The sequence below is a fragment of the Papio anubis genome, chromosome 10 (assembly GCF_008728515.1).
Source record: "Papio anubis isolate 15944 chromosome 10, Panubis1.0, whole genome shotgun sequence".
NCBI classification, from domain to species: Eukaryota; Metazoa; Chordata; class Mammalia; order Primates; family Cercopithecidae; genus Papio; species Papio anubis.
The window spans coordinates 80,591,183-80,615,210 of record NC_044985.1 but is presented as its reverse complement, the minus strand read 5'-3'; the positions used below and the strand labels follow the sequence as shown (position 1 = coordinate 80,615,210).

The 24,028-nt window shown below is 38.9% G+C and overlaps 1 protein-coding gene across 11 annotated transcripts in view; it reads left to right on the top strand.

Moving 5' to 3' along the window:
* ANKRD44 (ankyrin repeat domain 44) overlaps positions 1-24,028 on the top strand; it is a 345,963-nt gene that overhangs the window by 313,063 nt on the left and 8,872 nt on the right. For 4 of the 11 annotated variants that reach the window (XM_031651433.1, XM_031651440.1, XM_031651435.1 and 1 more), the window contains one exon: positions 1,579-5,825. The exons of 5 other annotated variants lie outside the window; for them this stretch is intronic. In XM_031651433.1, the coding sequence (XP_031507293.1) occupies positions 1,579-1,826 (248 nt within the window). In that variant the 3' untranslated portion in view covers positions 1,827-5,825. Of the gene's footprint in view, positions 1-1,578; positions 5,826-24,028 lie in introns of those variants that run through there. 2 more of the 11 variants (XM_031651437.1, XM_031651439.1) reach the window with 1 other exon arrangement.

Genomic DNA, 24,028 nt, shown 5'->3' with positions numbered 1-24,028 from the left:
CTGGTGTAAATCTGCTGCACTGAAGGTTTGTTCAGCTGATAGTGACCTTAGGAACAAGAGCCCTGGGTTGGTGCATACCTGCATCCCAAAGGCCTGGGAACGTTTGGGGCAATTTTATACAGCAGTACAACCACGATTCCTTTACTCATCACTGACTTTTGTGGAATGAAATGTTAAACTACCTGTTCATTCTTATTTGTGTTCATACCAGAAAAATGAATGATGTACTAAAGAGCAGGGTGGGGAGAGCAGGTCGAGTGATGATAAACAAAACAACAAACGTGAAGTTTTAGTGAGCTATTCCTCTGAATTACTGAGCAAGTGCCCCACTCACTGTGTAGTGGAAACTTTGACCAGCCGAGAAGGCAGCTAACCCTTTTCAGGCCAGTAGAATAAAGGTTGGATAAGGGAAATAATCAAGTCAAAGACTTAATCTACTTCCCCAAAGAACCTGTATTATGAGTTAAGACAGTTTTCTTATCTGGGCTGGACCCATTGAGTCTAAATGAGAATAACATGGTTCTAATTATGACAAGCATAGTAATTTTCTCACATCCATTACATTTTAGATTTGGGACTTTGGTTGGTGAGTGGCCATTTTTAAGTACTCTATTAGGCCAGGTGTGATGGCTCATGCCTATAATCCCAGGACTTTGGGAAGCCAAAGTGGGAGGATCGCTTGACCCCAGGAGTTTGAGAACAGCCTGGGAAACATAGCAAGACCTCGACTCAAATAAAAAATATTAAAAAAAAAAAAATCAGCTGGGAGTAGTGGCACACACCTACAGTCCCAGCTATTCGGGAGGCTGAGGTGGGAGGATTGCTTGAGTCCAAAAGACAAGACTGTAGTGAGATCAAGGCCCATGCCACTACAATCCAGCCTGGGCAACAGAGTGAAACCCTATCAAAAAAAATGTTTTTGTTAAATTTCTCCTAAATGATTGTAAATTTTTAATCACAAACAACCAGTGCTTTCCTGTGTCTGATCTACTGAAATGATTCCATTTTTCTAAAACCAGTTATTGGTGTCTACTTTCTATGAAACATATATAAAGTGACAAAACTTCATTACTCACTTTTGCAGTCATCTAATTTTCAATATCTTTTCTAATTGGACACACAATTACCTAACAATAGAAAGTCATTGTTCTCAGAATGAGAGTCCTTCTCAGGCCCAGGCCTGAGGCTCATGGTGTGTGTGTGCTGTCAGGCGGAAACATCTTCCTGATTGTCCTGTTGCTGTTTATTGTGAAATTGTGTCCCACACCCACCCCCTCATGTTTGTGTTCACTAAATGAAGGCTGGAATCCTGCCTAACATTGGATAATATCGTGCTTGTCGTAGTCATATGAGCTGAAAACAAAAATAAAAAGCCCTCCATAAAATGTCTCCCCTCCCTCCCCGTCTAGCCTCACCCCTAGCATGACTTGTGAGAAGTAACTCCTCCTTTTACCTGGCATGATTTCTAACTCAACATACATCTCCGCCTGTGAGGTCATCTGAGATGTACTGTGGAATGCTCGTGCCTCCTCTAGACTCCCCAGAACTAACCACTGCCTTGTCTGCATTTACGCCCAGGTCATACCCCGGCCCTGGCTTGCGCTCCTAACAAAGACGTGGCTGACTGCCTGGCCCTCATTTTGGCTACCATGATGCCTTTTTCTCCTTCCAGTACAATGACGGCTGTCAACTTCGTTTGTTTAAAAAAAGACAATTTGAGCAGGACGACCCTCTCCAATCTGGGTAGCATGGTTAGCCTGTGCAGTAACAACGTAGGCTCGGAGGATGGGTACAATGAAAATGATTCTGATTCGGAAACGTTTTGACTTTGGACTGTAGAAGCTTTCCTTTGATCACCTGTGTTGGAGGAAAGGAAAGAAGCTTGAATTCCAGGTTTATGTGTGTTCAAGTATTATTTGGGGCCTGGGCTTCCAGAAGCTAGTAGAGAAGGAATTAATCGAGGGCGGGCAGTGAGGCTGTTGGGTGGAACACTCACACAGATGGCCCCAGTTTTGTTTTGTTTCACATCTTCTTTAAGATACTTCTATGGAAGTCTACCTCTCATTTTAAGTAAAGAATAAAAGATGTATTTAATTCCTGTTCTTTGGGGATAATGCAACAGAGAGGCAGCTGTTCGCTATGAATAATTTTTCTTTTCATGTATTTAGCAGTGAATTCTCAGAAGTATATCAGTGTGACATTCATGTCCCCTGGGAGGGAAGGGAAGAGGCAGATAGGAAATGCCTCAAACCTCTTCTCACTTTGATGTTTACTTCCTCACTAGAAGCCAAAGGTAAAGGTGTTCATCTTTAGGAATAATGCCTGTAATAATCTTTTTAGAGAGTCCAACTATTTATATCCTCTCTATAGTAAGCATTTAAATATCCAGAACTTCTTTCTGAGGATCTCTGTTAAAGTTGCCAGATGAATTGAAAAATTGAACTTGCGTTTTTTGTTTAACACAGTGTTCTCTATAACAAGCCTGTGACTAATTTTCACTTAAGTGATTGAACCCAAATTTATCTAATAATATTTCAGGTGAAATTTACATTGCACCAAAACTTTGACACAATATGCAAAATTAATATGAAACTACTCTTTGTTAATTTACTCTTAAATCAAAATACTAACTTTTAAAAACCATGAGAATCATCAGCATTGTTCATCAGTGGTAAAATGAACTTCCAAGTCAAGGCCATGCCAAGTGAGTGAAAAGTGTGACTGCAAAAAGGAACAAAAAAAGTGAAAGCAGAAAGTAGAAGTGGGTGATTTAGCAAGTAAAGCCGATTGCCAGTTGCTTGATGATGAAATCAACATAGTGAATACTGTGTCTGCTCCCTCTGCCAAAGCTTCTAGGTCAAACGGACCCCGTTCCACACCTGGAACCGCTGTACAAAAAGAAGAATGAGACTCTTTAAAAATTATGCACATACACACGCACACATATATGTGTGCGTGTGTATATATGTGTGTGTGTGTGTAGTTCATCAGCCAGCTACACATGAGGACCAAAATGCTTCAGTCTAAAATGGAAGATATACATTTTTTTCCTTCAAAATGCAAGTGAGAACTGAAGTAGCTTTTTTATGGAGTTAAAATGTAATCTTTTTGTGTACCAGTCTTTGTTGAATTTTATATTTCTTATGACACAGATTTCTAGTTGACCACTTAACATTTGTAGCTGATGATGTGTTGACCATTTTTTTTTTTTTTTTTTTTGCCAAACTAGAGAAAATGTCCATATACTTTTGATGTAAATGTGTTTATATTTATTTGAAATGAAGCAATTAGTGAGGAACCATCCATTATTTGTTCTCTATTTTAATTGCTATGTATCTTATTTAGAATAACAAAAACAGTGAAAAAACACACTTGACCCTGGGCTAGCCAAAAGCCCAAGGGCCACACCCAGCATTTCCACTGCTAGGGTTTCCAGCTGACCCTCAGGTTCTTCCGCGCTGGTTAGAGAGGGCTACGCATCTTCTATTGCTCAGCCACAGTCCATAAAGCTTAGAGCTTAGAAGACATTGCAGTCTGGATGCTCTTCTGCGAGATGAAAACTCAAATGTGTAGTGGATCATATACACAAAGGCAGCCCAAAGAAATATCTAGAAATTACCCTAAGTACACTGAAAAGCTCACATAGTCTCAGTAACCTGATGGGAAATGATGGCAGTATGTGGGCACATGTGCTAAAAGGAGACATAAAAATCACCAGCTCAAGTGCTATTTTCTACTTGAGGACGAGACAGAAAAGAAATGTGTCGAATTGGAGAAGTACTCTCTGACATTTTGTAATGAGTTCCATTTCCACCCTGGAAATTGTATTTTATAGTGTATGTGAGATATTTTTAAAATAATGTTCTATCGTATCTGGATCAAAGACAGATAACTGTATTATATTTTTCATCTAACTGTAAAACTTTAATCTTATTCTTCATATCCTGGATTTGATTAAAACTCCTATTGGGTTCTTCACAAATGAGAGCTTGCTCAGAGGACTGATTGAACTGGTATTAATTTCCCTGAAAATTTCCCACACCACCACCACTGTTTTTTGAATTCTTGGCGTTGTGCTTCCCACCTTCTGTCCTTTTCGTTTGTTTAGAGAAGATGAATTTTTAAAAAGCAGATAAATTGCTAATGAGCAATAATGACCTTCTCTTTACCAAAACACTGAAAATTAAGAGAGATTCAATGTTGAAGAAGCACAATATACTGCGGTGTCTTTTTCTAGAAGTGAATGGAAATCTTGCTCAGTTGGCATTTCAAGCAGGAAATGAAATGCTTGCTTTAATGGCAAAGCAGCGTTAACATTTTTCCTGTTGTGTAGCAGAGAGTACAAGAATCATTTCAGCAAAGCAGTGACTCACCATGAGACGTTATCTCCATGGAGCTGCGTTTTGACTTTTCCCCACTCTCTTACTCATAGAAGGAGGACAAAGGAACGAAATGAAATCATGCTCACAATGAACTGTTCATTACATCAACTGATATCTCTCTCTCTCTCCCCCTCTTTCTCCCATACCCCAAGACTAAATTTTTTTTAAAGAAATGACTTTAAAAACTATCATTTCTGTATTTTAATTACATCCCTTAGAAATAAAATTATGTTTGCACCGTAGCTTTCTAAGGGAAAAAAAAAAAAGTGTTTTTAACTGAGTCTTAGTTGCTTAGTGCTTTTACTGAAGTGTGTTATTTTTAGACTGTATTTTAACCACAGCCACAAGGATCATGTTTCATTGCACTTACTTATTTGCCAGTGTCTGCCTGTCTTTGGTAAATGCATTACTATCTCCAAATTGCCTAAAATCTGCTATGATTCTACAGTAAATAGCTCAGGGTATTTCTATTTATCACTACTAAAAGGGCACCATAGTATGTTTTGGTACTTTAGGCAGTAAACACTGCTTGGTTTATCATTTTGTTATTACATTACAACAAGAACATCAAATGGATTTGCTGCACTAGTTATTCTTTGTACTGTTGAGCAACTTGGTGTGCTTATATGTTGTGTTGGTTGAAAAACTCATCCCTTTTTTTGTCTTGTAATATGAAGTTAGAGTGCCTTTTTATATTTGTATATTCTGGAAATGTTCCGTGGAATGTTTTGTATTTTTTCATTTGAGTGTTATCAGAGCAATATGATACCGGTGAGTTTTCATTTCAACCTTTCTTTGAATGTATAAAGTGTCTTTTTTCCTATTTCCCCTTGTACTTGCATTGAAATGAATATGAAAATGCTAAAGTTTTCTATAGGAATTGTTTGATTTTGCAGTGCTAAAATGCTTTCTTCTTACAAAACTGTAAACCATAGGTCAGTATTATAGGAGAAAAGCATTTTAAGATAGTGACAATCTGAGTGTTTGTATAAAATGTAATTCTATGCGTTTCTTATGTGATCTAAAAATTCAATGCAAATATCTTTTATTTGGTAGTTTTGTCTACATATTTTATGCTCTAGCATGTGCAATATATCTTTGTAAAGCACGATGATACAAATCTGGTGCCAGTGTTATATTTTGCATAACATATTTGTAACAGCATAAAATATTGTTTGATGATTTCAGTGGGATTTTGTCTATAATGTTTTCTTATGTAAATTGGAGTTGAATGACTGGTAAATGTCATGACTGTAAAAATGGAGAAAATGACTTTTAGTTCAGTGAATGACTTTGAACCAATCTGAATCTTCTCAAGCACAGTTTAATACTTTTGCAACTACTGAATGCTCTAATAACATAACGAAGTACTTAACTGTAATATACTATGGAAATGCATTCAGATGGTTATTTTTACAAATAAAAACGGTACACATATTGTTGCGATTTGTATTTTAATTTTTCCAATTTATGCTTTTTCTAAATTATGCTAATTTAAATCTTTGCACTCCCCCAAGCCAAACTAACTTTAAATTTGGGAACTAATCAAGATAAAAGTGTATCTCCCGATTCACAATTTATGTTTGTATTATCACAATTAGAGAAAAAATCCAAACATACATGCTTGTGTTTATTGTATGTATTTATGCTTCCAACTTTTTTCCATAAAGGATTTTGTTTTGTTTTGTTTTGTTTTGTTTCTGCTTTGTTGTCCAGGCTGATGGGCAGTGGTGAGATCTCAGCTCACTGCAGCCTCGACCTTCTGGGCTGAAGTAATCCTCCTACCTCAGCCTCCCAAGTAGCTGGGACGACAGGTGTGCACCACCATGCCTAGCTAATTTTGTTTTTTTATAGAGATGGGGTCTCACTATGTTGCCCAGGATGGTCCATAAAGGATTTGAGCTGGGTTATGACAAAAGATGTGGTAAACTACAAATAGAAAAATGAGAACAGAGAAAAAGAATACAAACCGATACAGGAACCATAAAATTTAAAACAGTATCTATGACTGAACTTGAGTTTGCTCTTAGCTTCCTTGCAGCCAAGGTAAGAGGAGAAACGTGATCAGTTATATAGTTCACATATATCAAAAAGGAAGTTTATTAGGTCCTCAAAATTGTGAAATCAACCATGCCTATCTTTGGTATTGTCACCATTACCCTTCAGGGACTTCAGAACAACACAAGAACCTCCATCTCTGCACTATCCTTAAAGATATCCATAGGATTTCTTTCTCCATCTATCTTACCATCCAAAATTTTTCATCTTGAGTAGTAACTTCAGGGACAGTCCCTGGAATCACTAAGGAACAAATTCCTAATGATGGAGTTTCCAGTTATTGACAAAGACATTTGGGGGTGGTGCCTGCCTGAGTTCCTCAAATCAAGTGTTATAGAATGTTAGCAGTTATTACAGTCCAGCCCAGTCACATCACCAGCTCTTTCAGGAAGAAACTGAATCCTAGAGAAGTTATACAACTTGAATTTTTGAAGATAGTGACCTGATGATACAACATCTGCCTCTAGATGTTCTCTCTTCCATGCCATCTTGCCATATAATGTTTTGTTTTTTTTCGCCAGAAATGTTAAGGGAGGTTTTGTACTCAGCCCTGCCTCCCTCTCTATTCAGATACACAAATCTGGGTACTTTTCAGTCTTAAAGGCTGTAAAGCAGGAGTCACACCACAAGTGAGTGCTTCCTGTTGTTTAGAGCAGACTGGGTATATTAGTTATCTATTGCTGTGTAACAAATTACCCCAAAACTTAGTGGCTTAAAACAACAAATGTTTCCTAACTCACAGTTTCTATGAGTCAGCTCTAGTTTAGCTGGGTCTTCTGTTCCAGGGTCTCTCACAGCCTGTAATCACGGTGTTAGCCTGGGAACGATCCATTTCTAAGTTGACTCATATGGTTGTTGGCAGGATTCTTCTCGTGGGTTGTTACACTGAGGGCCTCAGTTCCTTGATGGTCGTTGGCTGCCCTCCGCTCCTTGCCAGATGGGCCTTCCCGTAGGGAAGCTCACAACATGGCAGCATGCCTGGTGGGCTAGCATGCTGACAAAAGCCAGGAAGACAAAGAGCAAGACAGAGTCACAGATTTTTGCAACTGCATTTCAGAAGTGATATTTCATCATTTTTCTCATATTCTATTCATGAGAAGCAAATTACTAAATCCAATCTATACTCAAGGGCAAGGGATCCCCCAAGGGTGTGAGCCGCAGGAACAGCAATCACTAGGAGCCATTTTTGGAAGCTACTCGCCATCCTGGTCTATCACAGTGTCCTTTGAGGCTGTAACATCTTACTAATACACCTTCTTCCCAGTCATTGCTAAGGAAATTGCTTGCTTGACTGCCTGAACTCACCCTTTCAAGGAAAATGTAGAGGTCCCTAATTTTAATTGTGTTCTCATAAGCAGAGAAAGGTGATAATGGCCTCCACTGCGATAATTATATTTTTGAACATTGATGTGGCACTTTGTCTTCAAACTGCTTGTCAAAGATTCCTTCTCACTAATTCCATTTGGTAGGTTTAGATCCCTGTATATCTATCCCTCACTTAACACACTTAATGTGTTTCAGAATTAGTTTGCAAAGCACAAAAGCATTAAGCTAAAAGGCTATTAACATAAAAACATTGTGGGTAAAAGTACTATATGAATTGTCTCTTTAGCAAATTTCATCCTGAAGGTACATTTGCTGTAAAATATAAAGCACCAAGATAATGGCTGTGCCATTCATTAATTCTCAGGCACTCTAGGGAGTGATTGGAAATGTGTGGGCATTTGTGGTTGGCACAATGGCTGGGGGGTGAGCAGGGCTGCTACTAGAGCATTTATGGTTCCAAGGGCCAGGGAGACCAAATGTGCCACTCAACCCACGGAATAACTGTGCCACTTACAATGTCAATGCTCCTCTACACCACTGCTCGCCTATTTGCCTTCCTCTTGTTTCTGAATCATTTCTTCATCAATGTATTGCTTGTGACGCCAGCCATATTGCCTCATCTATTTTCACAAGGGATTGCATAAACATACTTTATATGCTCTGAGAACGAGAACTTATAAGATTGAGAAGAAGAACTTTGGAAGGCAATGCTGAGCACATGTGCCCTCGATATGTATTTTTCTAGGGGAGAAGATTTGCACAGATCAAGACATCTTTAATTCGTTATCAAACCACAAATGTCATACATACATATATTTCTTGTCTTAAGCAAGAGGTGATTGTATCTACTTTCCCGGTGGGGAGAACTCCTGCTCACAAAGATGGGACACTTGGCCCACCGTCTCATGGCAAGCTCTGGCAAGTACTTCAGCCTCACAGGGTACTTGCCCTCACAGGGTACACTCATGGCAAGCTCTGGCAAGCTCATGGCAAGTACTTCAGCCTCACAGGGTTCTCTAGGCACTGGTGGACACAATTTCTAGGATACTATTTTCTACTTTTAAATGTCAATTTAATGAAGTACTGTGTATTTACATTCTGGAAGAATTTTATAATTTTCAAAAGTAGAAATACTGAAGCAGTACTTTTAGAGCACAAAAAGCTTACCTGTGTTTACATTGAGTTGAAAATACCCAGCAAATTCATGAACTTTATTTATATTTTTTATAGTTGGGGTTCCTAAGAATTACTAAAATTTAAGCTCAGATCTTAACCACAAGAAATGACCAGCTATGCAAAGATCAGAGGAGAGAACATTCTAGGGAGGGGGAATGGCTAGTGCCAATACCCAAAGGCAGAAATGAGTTTGTTATGTTCCAGGAACAGAAATGGGGCCAGTGTGACTGGAGAGTCAAGGGAAAGGAAGGGTGGCAGAAGATTAACAGCGATCTTCTGATTAAGAGCCCAGATATAAAATTTTGTGAGCTGGGAGGAGTTTCTATATTTTTCTGAATCTGACAAAAGCCACTGGAGAAATGTAAGCAGAAAAATGGCTGTGGTCTGATTTTTTTTTTTCTGTCATCTTTTTAAAATTTTTATTTTACTTTAAGTTCTGGGATACATGTGCAGAACATACAGGTTTGTTACATAGGTATACATGTGCCATGGTGGTTTGCTGTACCTATCAACCCGTCATCTAGGTTTTAAGTCCCGCATGCATTAGGTATTTGTCCTAATGCTCTCCCTCCCCTTGCCCCAACCCACCGACAGGCCCTGGTGTGTGATAGTCCCCTCCGTGTGTCCATGTATTCCCATTGTTCAACTCCCACTTCTGAGAGATAACATGTGGAGTTTGGTTTTCTGTTCCTGTGTTAGTTTGCTGAGAATGATGGCTTCCAGCTTCATCCATGTCACTGTAAAGGACATGAACTCATTCTTTTTTATGGCTGCATAGTATTCCATGGTGTATATGTGCCACATTTTCTTTATCCAGTGATTTCATTTTTAAAAGATCATTCTGGCTGCTGTTGAGAGAGAAACCCTAGTGACCAGTTAAGTGGCCACTGCAGTAGCCTAGACAAGTAAACATAGTGGCTTGGATTGTCCGGCAACAAGGGAAATGAAGAGAATGTGACATGTTTTGGATATGTCTTGAAGGCAGAGTTGACTGAATTTGCTGATGGCTCGAGTCAAGTAAACAGTAGAGTTTGGGGAAGAAGCCAGGGCTGGGATCATATGAAATTGTAGATATGTGAAAGTTGATTTGGAGTCATTCCTGTCCTACCCAATGAAAATGGAGTCAAGGAGCCATTGTTGGGAAAAAGCACTCTGGTCACAAACGTCTTCCAAAAACTGTTTTGCAAGTTTACTCCAAGGAAACAGCCTGCTAAGACTTCAAGACAAACTTTACCTAGCAGTTGCTGCCACCTGCCAATCAGAGCTCACCAGCTCCCACTCTGCTGTCGCCAATTAACTTTCTTTCAAAACAACTTACATCATCTTTCTCCTTTCCCAATAAAACTCCAGCCCTTTCCTTTGTTCTTTGGACACACTGGAAACTACCCTGGTCTCGTTGTGCATGTCCCTATTGCAAGCCTACTTTCTGTATATTACTCTCAAAATCCTCTTGCTTAGAGATTTGTCTTTGCATATATATATATATATATATATATATATATATATATATATATATTTAGTATTGACAAATGAGAGGAGATTCCCTCAGGAATAAATGATAGAAGAGCCCCGAAATGTGGACACTCCAACATTTAGAGGTTAGGAAGGGGAGGAGGAAGATCTAGCAGAGAAGACAAGACATAATGGTCAGAGGTGGGAGGAAAACCAAGAGACCAAGATGTCCCTGAAACCTGGGAAATAAAGGGTCATAGAAGAAGGAGTGTCAATTATTTCTATTGTCTCAATTGCTTCTGGGAAGTCAAATGCAGAGAAGCTGACCAATGGATTTGGCAAGATAGAGTTCATTTATTTATTTATTTTATTATTATTATTTTGAGATGGAATTTCACTCTTGTTGCCCAGGCTGGAGTGCAATGGAGTGATCTCGGCTCACTGCAACCTCCACCTCCAGGATCAAGCGATTCTCCTGCCTCAGCCTCCTGAGTAGCTGGGACTGCAGGTGCACACCACCACACTTGGCTGATTTTTTTTTTTTTTTAATTTTTAGTAGAGACAGGATTTTGCCATGTTAGCCACACTGGTCTCGAACTCCCGACCTCAGGTGATCCACCTGCCTCGGCCTCCCACACTGCTGGGATTATAGGCGTGAGCCACCACACCCAACCTGGAGAGAATGTTTTAGAGTAGCAGAGGAGGGTTACTGAGTAGGATTTAGTACACTTGAGTTTTGTGATCATAAATCTAAAATGATACCAGTCATCCTGGTGGATTTTTTCATCAGATGTTTGGGTGTAGGAAGAGAGTAAGAAGAAAGTGGAGTTTAACCTGGTATAGAGCTTTGCTAGTTAAGTCCAAAGGGAGAGAGGGTTATGGAACTATGGTGCTTTTAATGGATGTGATTATGTAGATCGTGGATTCTAAACTGGCTAAGGAAGAAAGTGAAAACATGAGGGAGGTGATGGATACTGAAAAAGTGGTAGTCAGTGGGAGTCATGATAAGACAGAATTACTGAATTGTAGCCCCAGAGTTGGTGATCTTGATGTGGAGTGCTCAAATAAAGATTTCACAGGTGGTACAGTTTTGATGATGACAAAGCAAAGGATATAACCATGGGAGTGGGTGGTTGAGAATGACTGAAACAAACAAAAAAAAAGCATTGGGTGTGAAGAAGTAAAAATCTGAGGAGGCCAACATGACAAATAGGAAAAGTCATTTATTATAGAATTGAAGCAAAATAAATGAGAACATTTAGCTACTTCAAAACATCTATTATTCAGGTATTTTACTTTAAGTAGATGGATACTAAGAGCTGATTTACTGTCAGGCTGAAATTTGGTTCCAGGATTAGGATGAAGCTTTTAACAAAGTAAAAATGGTCAAGTGCATTTCTATTAAAAAACTAACCAGACCTTGGCTATGACAGAATGACAGGTTTTATGACCATATGGTTTAACCTAAATGTGTTTGTGAGGCTCTCCAGAAAACATGACAGATGGCGAAGTGCTGCAGAATGAACAAAAGGAGAGTGTGGTTCAGACAACGTCTTAGTGATAACAATGAAAAAGCGAATGCTTCCCAGTGGGCCTTCCGCAGAGGACAAAAGACTAAAATTATTGGAATTCTATATTGCTGTTTAGGTGAAAATTAAATTTGCTTGAAAACATTAACTTTTCCTGGAAAATCCCAGTTTTTAACTAAATAAATAGAAAGCTAACTTGGGTTTCTAATTCCCTTTTGAATTTCTTTTTTCAGAAATGATTTTTCTATACCATGTTTTATTTCCCATTCTTCTTCAGGCCTGAGATTTACTCCTTGCTATTTTATTATCATTTAAAACTTGTAAAAAAATTGTTAGGAGAATGTTACCTGGTAATTTATTGATTTTCTACTTAACTTCATTCACAAGGGTCTACCCATTAGCATGTAAATTTTGATTAGGCTGCTGAGCCCATTTCCTTTTGGCATCAGTGCTAAAAATGATGATAAAGGGCTCAGTTGGTGCCATCTGGGTGCTTGCTTTGTGATATTACAGCTAACGCTAGAAATTAGATTGAGAAAACCAATTAATTTACCACAATGTCATTCAGATATTGAAAAAGAAAAGCCTTTCAGGGTGCTAACAATAGTTCCTAGAGATAAGAACATATTTTCTAATGTATATTAATGATCATTTTCCTTGCCACCAGCCTCGTGATCTGAGAGCGTCCTGGATGGTCCAGAGCAGGGGACATTCTTGCTAAGATGTTGGTTGTGACAAAAACCTTTAAAAACCTTTAAACTGCAAAAAAAAAAAAATCATCTTATTGGCCAGGCACAGTGGCTCAGGCCTGTAATCCCAGCACTTTGGGAGGCCTAGGTGGGCAGATCACCAGAGGTTGGGAGTTCGAGACCAGTCTGACCAACATGGAGAAACCCTGTCTCTACTAAAATTACAAAATTAGCCGGGCATGGTGATGCATGCCTGTAATCCCAGCTACTCAAGAGGCTGAGGCAGGAGAATCACTTGAACCGGGAGGCGGAGGTTGCGGTGAGCTGAGATCGCCTCATTAGCCAAACTCCGTCTCAAAAAAAAAAAAAAAAAAAAGGTCACCTTATTAAATTACTCAGGCTGCTTTCTAATTGAGGTGAATAGTAGAAATAGCTGATGCTCACTGAGTGCTTATGATGTGCCAAGCACTGTTCTGAGTACTTTACATCCTTAAAACAACTCTGGAAAGTAGATGCTATTTTTTTTTTTTTTTTTTTTTTTAGACGGAGTCTCGCTCTGTCGCCCAGGCTGAAGTGCAACGGCACCATCTCCACTCACTGCAAGCTCCGCCTCCCGGGTTCACGCCATTCTCCTGCCTCAGCCTCCCAAGTAGCTGGGACTACAGGCGCCCGCCACCAAGCCTGGCTAATTTTTAAAAATATTTTTAGTAGAGACGGGGTTTCACCGTGTTAGCCAGCATGGTCTCCATCTCCCGGCTCGTGATATGTCCGCCTTGGCCTCCCAAAGTGCTGGGATTACAGGCGTGAGCCACTGCGCCCGGTCCCTGTAGATGCTCTTCATTCTTACATCTACTCTAGAAGGTAGATATTATTATCTCAAGAACACACAGCTAATTAGTGCCAGATCTAGGATTCAAATCTAGTCAAGTGGCTCCAGAATTAATAATCTTTACTATTATGCTATATATATTTTGGAAAGAAAGCAAACTGCTTGATGTTATTATTTTCTTTTTTGTAGTCTTTTAAAATATATATATATATTTAAATATATATATGCTTACGTTATATATATATGATTATATATATATATAATCAGATGGCCTTTCTTAAGTGTCTGTAAATATTGGTTACAACAGAGGGTTGGTAAACTATGACCCATGGTTTAAAACCAGCAGCCATTAAAAAAAAAAAAAAACTTCATTGAGATATAACTGACGTAACATAAAAATAACATAAAATTCACTCTTTTAAAGGATACGAGTCAATGGTTTTTCGTGATTTTAAAAAGTTATGTAACCATCATTACTATCTAATTTCAGAAAATATTCATCACCCCCAAAAGAAAAACTGTCCCCATTAACAGTCATTCTCTAGTCTCTCTCTCTCCCCATCCCCTGGCAACCACTAATTACTTTCTGTTCCTATGAATTTGCCAATTCTAGACGTTTCATATAGATGAAATAATACACTATGTGGCTCTTTGTGACTGTCTTCTAAGGTGAATGTTTTCAGGGTTCATACATGTCTTAGTATATGTATTAGTCTCTTCTTGCATTGCTATAAAGGAATATCTGGGATTGGGTAATTTATAAAGAAAAGTGGTTTATTTGGGTTCATGGTTCTGCAGGCTGTACAGGAAGCATGGTGCTGGCAGCTGCTTCTGGTGAGGCCTCAGGAAGCTTCCAGTCATAGTGGAAGGTGAAGGGGGAGCAGGAGAGAGAGGGGGGTGGTGCCACACTCTTTTAAACAACCAGGTCTTGTGTGAACTCAGAGCAAGAACACACTCATTATTGTAAGGACAGCACCAAGCCATTTATGAGGTATCTGCCCCCATGACCCAAACACCTCCCACCAGGCCCCCCTCTAACATTGGGGATTACATTAATATTACAACTTGAGATTTGGAGGGAACAAGCATCCAAACTGTGTCATCATATAGAGGTGCTTCATTTCCTTTTATAGTCAAATAATATTTAATTATATGGATATACCACGTTTTGCTTATTCATTCATCATTTGGTGGACATTTGGTTTTTTTGTTTTTTTGTTTTTTTACTTTTGCACAATCATGAATAACGCTGCTATAAACATTTGTGTACAGATTTTTTTATGGACATATGTTTTGATTTCTTGTGTATATACCTAGGAGTGGAATTGTGTATATATCTGGGAGTGGAAATGGTAACTCTATGTTTATCATTTTGAGGACCTGCCAAACTGTTCCACAGAGGCTGCCAAACATTCCCTTCAGCAACGTGTAAGAGTTCCAATTTCTCTACATCCTTGCCAGTACTTCTTATTCCCCATTTATTTTTATTATTGCCATCCTAGTAGATGTGAAGTGATATCTCATTGTGGTTTTCACTTGCACTTCCCTGCTTACTAATGATGTCAAGCACCTTTCTATGTGCCTATTGGACATTTGTAAATTTTCTTTGGATAAATGTATATTTAAATCGTTTGCCCATTTTTAAATCATGTTGTTTTTATTGGTGAATTGTAAGCATTATTTATGTATTCTGAATACAAGTCCCTTATCAGATATAGGATTTGCAAATATTTTCTCCTATTCCATGGGTTGTTTTTTCCTTGACAGTATCCTTTGAGGCACAGAAGTCGTACTTTTGGTGTCATATCTAGAAAACCACTGTCTACCTCAAAGTCATGAAGATTTACTCCTATGTTTTCTTTTAAGAGTTTTATAGGTTTAGCTCTTACATTGAGAATCCGTAGATCAATTTGGGAAGTATTGCCATTTTAACAGTATTAGGTTTTCTGGTCCATGAACATGGGATGTCTCTCCATTTGTTTTCGGTCTTTCTTTCAACGGTGCTTTGTAGTTTTCAGTATACAAGTTTTGCACTTATTTTGTTAAATGTATTCCTAAATATTTTATTCTGTTTGATGTTGTTGTTAAGGAAATTGTTTTCTTAATTTCATTTTCAGATTGTTCATTGCTAGTATGTAGAAGTACAATTGATTTTTAAAAATTGATCTTGTATCCTGCAACCTTGCTGAGCTAGTTTTTCAGTGGAAAAACTATTCCATAGAGCCCTTCCTCCCTCCCGCCCTTCCTTCCTGCCTTCCTGTTTTCCTTCCTTCTTTTGAGACAAGATCTCATTCTGCTGCCCAGGCTGGAGTGCAGTGGCATGATCGTGGCTCACTTCTGCCTCGACTTCCTGGGCTCAGGTGATCCTTCTGGCTTCAGCCACCCAACTGGCTGGAACTACAGGCGTGCGCCACCACACCCTGCTAATTTTTGTATTTTTTTGTGGAGATGGGGTTTTGCCATGTTGCACAGGCTGGTCTTGAACTCCTGGGCTCAAGCAATCCACCTGTGTTGGCCTCCCAAAGTGCTGGGATTACAGGCATGAATCACTGCACCCAGCTGGATTCCTTAAAATTTTCTACATATAAGAAAAATTTTCTGCATGTCATCTGCGAATAGGGATAGTTTTATTTCTTTTCCAATCTGGATAGAATTATTACCTTTATAGCTTTTATTACTTTTTCTTGCCTAATTTCCCTGGCTAGAACCTCCGGTATAATGTTGAATAGATGTGGTGTGAGTGACATTCTTACCCTGTTCCTGATCTTAGGGGAAAAGAATCCAGTCTCTCACTATTAAATATAACGTTGGCGAAACCCCATCTCTACTAAAAATACAAAAAATTAGCCAGGTGTGGTGACTGGTGCCTGTAGTCCCAGCTACTCGGGAGGCTGAGGCAGGAGAATCGCTTGAACCTGGGAGGTGGAGGTTGCAGTAAGCCGAGATTATGCCACTGCACTGCACTCCAACCTGAGCAACAGAGCAAGACTCCGTTTAAATATATATATATAGTTATCCTGGGTTTTCCACAAATGTCCTTGATCAGTTTGAATAATTTTTTTCTATTTCTAGTTTCTTGAGTGTTTTTATTAAGAAAGGGGGTTGGATTTTGCCAAATGCTTTTCTGCTTCTTTTGAGATGATTGATCATGTGGTTTTGTCCTTTGTCTTTTATTCTATTAATAAAATGTGTTACATTGGTTAATTTTTATATGTTCAATCAGCTGGTATACATAGGATAAATCCTACTTGATCATGGTGTATTACCATTTTTATATGTTGTTGATTCTATATGCTAATATTTTGTTGAGGACTTTTGTAACTATATTCATAAAGGATATCAATTTCTTTTCTTTTGATGTATCTTTCTTTCTTTCTTTCTTTCTTTCTTTCTTTCTTTCTTTCTTTCTTTCTTTCTTTCTTTCTTTCTTTCTTTCTTTGAGACAGAGACTAACTCTGTCACCCAGGCTGGAGTGCAGTGGCACAATCGTGGCTCCCTGCAACCTCCACCTCTCCACCTCCCAGGTTCAAGCAATCGTGTCTCAGCCTCCCAAGTAGCTGGGATTACAGGTGTTTGCCACCACACCTGGCTAATTTTTGTGTTTTTTTTGTTTTTTTGTTTTTTGTAAAGACAGGGTGTCACTGTGCTGGCTAGGCTGGTCTTGAACTCCTGGCCTCTGTAATCCACCCACCTCAGCCTCCTGAAGTCCTGGGATTACAGGCGTGAGCCACCGCACCCAGCCCCTTTTGATGTATTTTTCTTGTTTTGGTGTAATGGTAATGCTGGCCTCATAGAATAAGTTCAGAAATGTTCCTTCCTCTTCCATTTTGAAAAAGATTTTTATTGTCCTGATTCTGTTTTGAAAGTTGGTAGAATTTCCCAGCGAAGTCATCTGGTTTTGGGATTTTCTTTGTGGGATTTTTTGTTGTTGTTTTTATTGTTGACTCAATTTCCTTACTTGTTAGAGATCTATTATCTATTTCTTCTTGAGTCAGTTTCAGCAATTTGTGTCTTTCTAAGAATTCGTCTATTAACACAGATTATCTAATTTGTTGTAGTATACAATTTTTCATAGTATTCCCTAACCCTTTATGTTGCTGTAAAGTTAGTAGTAATGTCCCCTCTTTCATTTCTGATTTGACTAATTTGAGTCTTTTCTCCTTTTCTTCTTTAGTCAGGGTAGAAGTTTGTCAATTTTGCTGATTTTTCAAAGAACCGATTTGTGTTAATTTTCTCTTTTGTTTTTCTGTTCTCTATTTCATTTATTTTTGTTATTTGTATTTAATCTGTATTATTTTATTTCCTCTGCTTACTTTGGGTATAGTTTACTCTTCCTTTTTTTTTTCCAGATGGAGTCTCACTCTGTCTCCCAGGCTGGATTGCAGTGGCGTGACCTTAGCTCACTGCAACCTCTGCCTCCCAGGTTCAAGAGATTCTCCTGCCTCAGCCTCCCAAGTAGGTGGGATTACAGGCGTGTGCCACCATGCCCAGCTAATTTTTGTATTGTTAGTAGAGACGGGGTTTCAACATGTTGGCCAGGCTGGTCTCGAACTCCTGACCTCAGGTGATCTGCCTGCCTTGGCCTCCCAAAGTGCTGGGATTACAGGCATGAGCCACTGCACCTGTCCTCTTTTTTATTTTCTTAAGGTTCTTAGGTTATTGAATTTTAATATAAAATATTCTTTTTAAATATAGGCGTTTACAGCTATACATTTTCCTCCTAGCATTGCTTTAGCTGCATCCCAAGTGTTTTGGTATATTGCATTTTCATTTTCATTGTTCTCAAAATATTTTCCAATTTCCTTTGTAATTTCTTCTTTGACTCACTGGTCATTAAGGAATATATTGTTTTGGCCAGGCTCAGTGGCTCATGCCTGTAATCCCAGCACTTTGGGAGGCTGAGGCAGGCAGATAACTTGAGCTCAGGAGTTCAAAACCAACCTAGGCAACATGGCAAAACCCTGTCTCTATAAAAAGCAGAGAAATTAGTCAGGCACGGTGGTGCACCCCTGTAGTCCCAGCTACTCAGGAGGCTGAGCTGGGAGGATTGCTTGAGCCTCAGAGATGGAGGCTGCAGTGAGCCATGATCATGCCACTGCACTCTAGCCTGGGCAACAGAGCAAGAAGCTGCAAAAAAAAAAAAAAAAAAAAAGGAGTATGAGAGTATGTTGTTTAATTTCCATATATTTGTGAATTTCCCAAATTTCCATCTCTTACTGATTTCTACTTTCATTCCATGTGGCCAGAGAATATACTTTGTGTGATTTCAATACTTTAAAGTTTATCAAGGCTTATTTCAATGTCAACTTAAGAAAGGGCTTCACAAATAATATAAAAGTCTAATGCCATGGTGGGTCTCAATGTGGAGATGTATATTTAATGTCATGAAACTCAGTGGAGACTAGTTTAATAAATTATGGCAATAGAATGCAATATGAAATCATGGAAGTTTTAAAAGGAATGATATAGGTCTATATATAAATATATATTATTAAGTAAACAAATAAGAATAGACAGTGAATATGGTTTGCTACCATTTGTGAATATAAACAAGCATGAGAGGGGGATACATATAGAGAGAGAATATTTCCTTATAGGCAATAAAGAAACTGTTACCATTATTTCTTGTAGTGAGAAGAACTGGGAAAACCAGGGTTAGGGATGAAAAGGAGCCTTATTTTCACTGAATATCCTTTGATGTTGTTCAAAGATTTTTTAGATCTCCAGTTCATGTTCATCCTTTGCGTGGGGAGATACTATAAGCAGAAGTAATAAATTAAAAGATTGATATATTTGATTATATAAAAATGTAAAATTTTGGATGGTAATATCATCATAAACAAACTCAATGGATAGAAAGGGAAATATTTTTAATAAAAATGACAGATAAAAGTTTAATATCTATAATATATTAAGAGATTTTATAAAGTGATAGGAAAAACACAGAAAACACAATTTTAAAAATAGGAAAAGGATACAAATTAATACTGTACAGAAAAAGAAATCTAAATATTCAAGAAGTATATTTTATAATCTCAACATCAATGATAGTCAGGGAAATCCAAATCCAAGCAAATGGCATACTATTTTTCACCCAAAATATTGAAAATAGTGATAATAAATGGTGCTGGCTGAAAAACAGGAACTCTCCTACAGTGGAAGTGGATATAGGAATTGCTACAATGGGATAATACTTTATTTCATCAAATCCAAGACAGCAAATGAAGGATGCACCCTTATTTTATCTAAGGAAGAAAAACACTGCCAATTAAACTATGACACAGTGCTTTCTGCTCTTTGATTATAAGATGCATCCCAATTTCAGGGATGCTAAATGTGAATGATAAAATCTGATAAGATTTCAATATCCATTAACAGTAGAATTATACATACCCTTTCAACAAGCACTTATACTTTAGGGAATATATGCTGGAGAAAGAAAAATAAGCAAGGTGATACTTAAAATATTTACCAACTAGTATGACACAGACACCAGCCAATCAGAACAAATACTAACCAAAAGAGACACCGACTAGTAGGCCTTCCCCTAACATTCTCAAGCCCTGGGCAGGCTACAAATAGAGGCTTGCATACCAGATGTTATATACTTAAACTTTGTTGTTAATTCAAGCTAAAAATCTATTAAATCAAATATGTTCTATCACCATATTTTGACAAACATCCCTTCAAGACAACCTGCAAGAACTATTCGAATGTAAAATTATTGCCCTGGCCAGACATGGTGGCTCACACCTATAATCCCAGCACTTTGGGAGGACGAGGTGGGTGGGTCATATGAGGCCAGGAGTTCAAGACCAGCCTGGCCAAATGAGGAAACCCTGTCTCTACTAAAAATGCAAAAATTAACCAGGCGTGGTGGCACACGCTTATAGTCCCAGCTACTCAGGTGGCTGAGGCATGAGAATTGTTTGAACCTGGGAGGTGGAGGTTGCAGTGAGCTGAGATTGCACTACTGTATTCCAGCCTGGGCAACAAAGCGAGACCCTGTCTCAAAAAATAATATAAAATAAAATTATTGCCCTTCTCTGACCACGGTAGCACCAGGAAGGTAGCCTCCCATCTTCAACCTGTGGCTCATGACTCATCCTCATTTTCTTCCTACTTCTATCCTCCTCTCTCACTGAGAGGAGTCTTGCATGTCGTCATACAAACCCCCCAGCCTGCATGACCAAGCTCTGTTTGTATCCTCAAACACTCCTTGGCTACACTTGAGGCCTAGAGGTGTTTGCAGTGGTGGCACATGCTTCTCTCAAGAGGACAGAGCTGGGATAGAGACCCATGCCAGCCTGTAAGTGGGCTCAGGACCTCTGAGTAGGCAATTTCATCATCTTGGGTATAAAACTAGTCAAAAAAGGGGTGACAGGCTACAATGGGATGCATCCCCTTTGGCTCACAGACTCCTTGCCCCATGGAGAGAGACCGAACTGGAGGAGGGCCAGGGCAATTGTCTTCCAGCAGGGGGCCCAGGTGTAAGAGTTTTACTGCTAGCCAGTATCCTCTTCTGGTATGTATGAGTTAAATATTACTCCTTTAGAAAAGTAGAGGCATGCATGCCAAAACGTTTATTGCATTTTTTGGTAGAAAAATCTCAAGGAAATTTGAATGTAATTCTAGTGTATCCCTACTATGAAAAAATATGCAGCTATTAAAAATAATTAATGTGGGGCATGGTGGCACAAGCCTGTAATCCCAGCTACTCAGGAGACTAAGTCACGAGAATCACTTGAACCCGGGAGGCGAAGGTTGCAGTGAGCTGAGATCGCACCACTGCACTCTAGCCTGGGCGAGAGACTGAGACTCGTCTCAAACAAATAATAATAATAAAAATAATAATAAATGTGATTAAGAAATATCAAGTATGGTTCGAAAAAGCAAGTTGCAGTTAAATGTTTAGGGTTATAATCTCAAATGATATCAATGAAAAATTCACATATTATTTATTATTGTCATTTTATATGATCACAAGCAAAGTTATGTCAGGACTTACTCTATAATGTTATAGGAGAAAAGTATAAGGAATGGTAAAGTTGTAGTTAAAGGGAAGATGTGCATGACATAATGTTAAGTGAAAATATAAAATGTAGAATTAAAATTGGTTTATATGCAAAAAATATGCAAACATTGAATATGCCTATGGACAAGGGCTATAATATAACATAGAAAAATTAAAATATTGGCCAGGCGTGGTGGCTCATGCCTGTAATCCTAGGACTTTGGGAGGCCGAGGCGGGAGGATCACTTGAGCCCAGGCATTTGAGACCAGTGTGAGCAACATGGCAAAACCCCGTCTCTACAAAGAATATAAAAAATTAGCCAGGCGTGGTGGCATATGCCTGTAGTCCCAGCTATCCAGGAGGCTGAGGTGAGAGGACCACTTGATACCGGGAGGTAGAGGCTGCAGTGAGCCCTGATCACACCACTGCACTCCAGCCTGGGCAACAGAGTGAGACCATGTCTCAAAAAGAAATATTGATTTAATCAAGTGACAGAAACTTAGGCAATTTTTGTTCTGAATTTATGTTGGTTTTTCCAATAAAGATTTTTTAAGAGAATAGAATGCATAAATAAGGATTGGGGGGATGGTAAGTCAATCATTCTACTTAATGCTGTGTTAATACTGTTCAGTAGAACCAGCTCTAAGCTCCATAGCTAAAGAGTAATGAAGAAAACTTGGAGATGCTCCAATAAGAGCCATCAAAATATTAAGAATTTAAGAATACATCCTTTTAGGAAGAATAAAAGGAACTGGATTTAAACAGCTTAAAGCTTCCTTCAACTGTAAAACATGGATATTTGACTCAGTAATTTCTCATATCCTTTCAGCTCCAACATTTTTTGTTCTGAGACTAGATCTGTTAGTCAACAGAGAAACTGCCAACTACCCACAGCATCTGAAACAGTGAACTCGGCATATGAAGATGCTGAGGAATAACCATGGTTGAAGGCTGACTGCATCTTAGTCCTTCTACCATAAGAATAATTTCTTCTAGACAGAAGATAAGGAGATGTGCCCATTCTCCTCTGAGCAAGAGAGTAAACGGGCTTTAACTGGAGCACAACCAATTTAGGATCTTAAAAAGTTATCTGGGAAATATATAGTAAATGAAGAGTTAACAAGATACTGATTGTAAAGTCCCCCTATCTGGAGACTTTTAGAATTAAGGTGCAGGATGGTGTTAGAGAGATGTCAGCCAATGTGCTCTATAGCTCAGAACTCCTTTAAGCACATTGTATACAACGATCTTCATCAGTTTGTTGTTCCACTGATAGTCAAACATATTTCCTCTCTCCTTTGAGCAACCTATAGTCCCTAGTGTATTCAGTAACACCAAAATTTGTCCTATGTCCCCAAGCTGAAAGCCAGACAGACATCCTAGACTCCTCCCTCTCCTTTGCTATCCTTATCCAATTGGTTATGAGGTCCTTTCCCTTTTGTGCCTCCTAAAAGTCTTTTGAACCAATTACCTTATTTTCCTAGCCACTGCTCCTATTTGGGGTCCTCATCACAGGATATTTAGATTACTGCAATAGCATCCTAGTTAATCTCCTTGTTTGCAATCTTATTTGTCTTCAATTCTTTTTAAAAAATGCTGCCCAAAACTATATCTTTTAAAAGCCCAAGCTCTTTCACCTGAAAGTGTCTACCAGCACCTCTCCATCTTCATTTCCCATCACACCACGCATTCACCCTGAACTACAGACACTATGAAACAATCGGTGTCCTTGTTCATATATTCCTACCTTTATACGTGCTAGTCCTTTCACCGGCACTATTCCTTCTTCCCTGTTATGCCTGTTGAACTCAACTTTTGACACCCAGGTCAAATTTCACCTCTTCTCAAGTGTTTCCTAAACTTTTACCTAAAAACAAAAGACAGAAATAATTGTTTCTTCTCTATGTGTCCAAGGCATCTTGTATATGCCACTAGCAATGTAGATGGTGTATAACTTTTTTTTTTTTTTTTTTTTTCTGAGACAGAGTCTTGCTCTGTTGCCCAGGCTGGAGTGCAGTGGTACGATCTTGGCTCACCACAACCTCCGCCTCCTGGGTTCGAGTGATTATCCTGCCTCAGCCTCCTGGATAGCTGGGACTACAGGTGCACGCCACCATGCCTGGCTAGTTTTTGTGTTTTTAGTAGAGATGGGGGTTTCACTATGTTGGCCAGGCTGGTCTCGAACTCCTGACCTGGTGATCCACCTGTCTCAGCCTCCCAAAGTGCTGGGATTACAGGACTGAGCCACCACAACCAGCCTACACTTTTAAAAAAACATATTATGTGAGTGAAGAATAACCATGGCTGAAGGTTGACTGCATCTTAGTCCGTCCACCATAAGAAGAATTTCTTCCAGACAGAAGAGGTTAAGGAGATTTGCCCATTCTCCTCTGAGCAAGATAATAAATGAGCTTTCACTGCAGCACGACAAATTTAAGATCACGGAAAGTTATCTGAAAAATATGTAGTAAATATAGAGTTAACACAAGACTGATGTAAAGTCCCCCTATCTCCACTTTAAAATTTTAAAGTCCCTATTAGGGGGACCTTAAAATTACTGAGTCAAATCTCC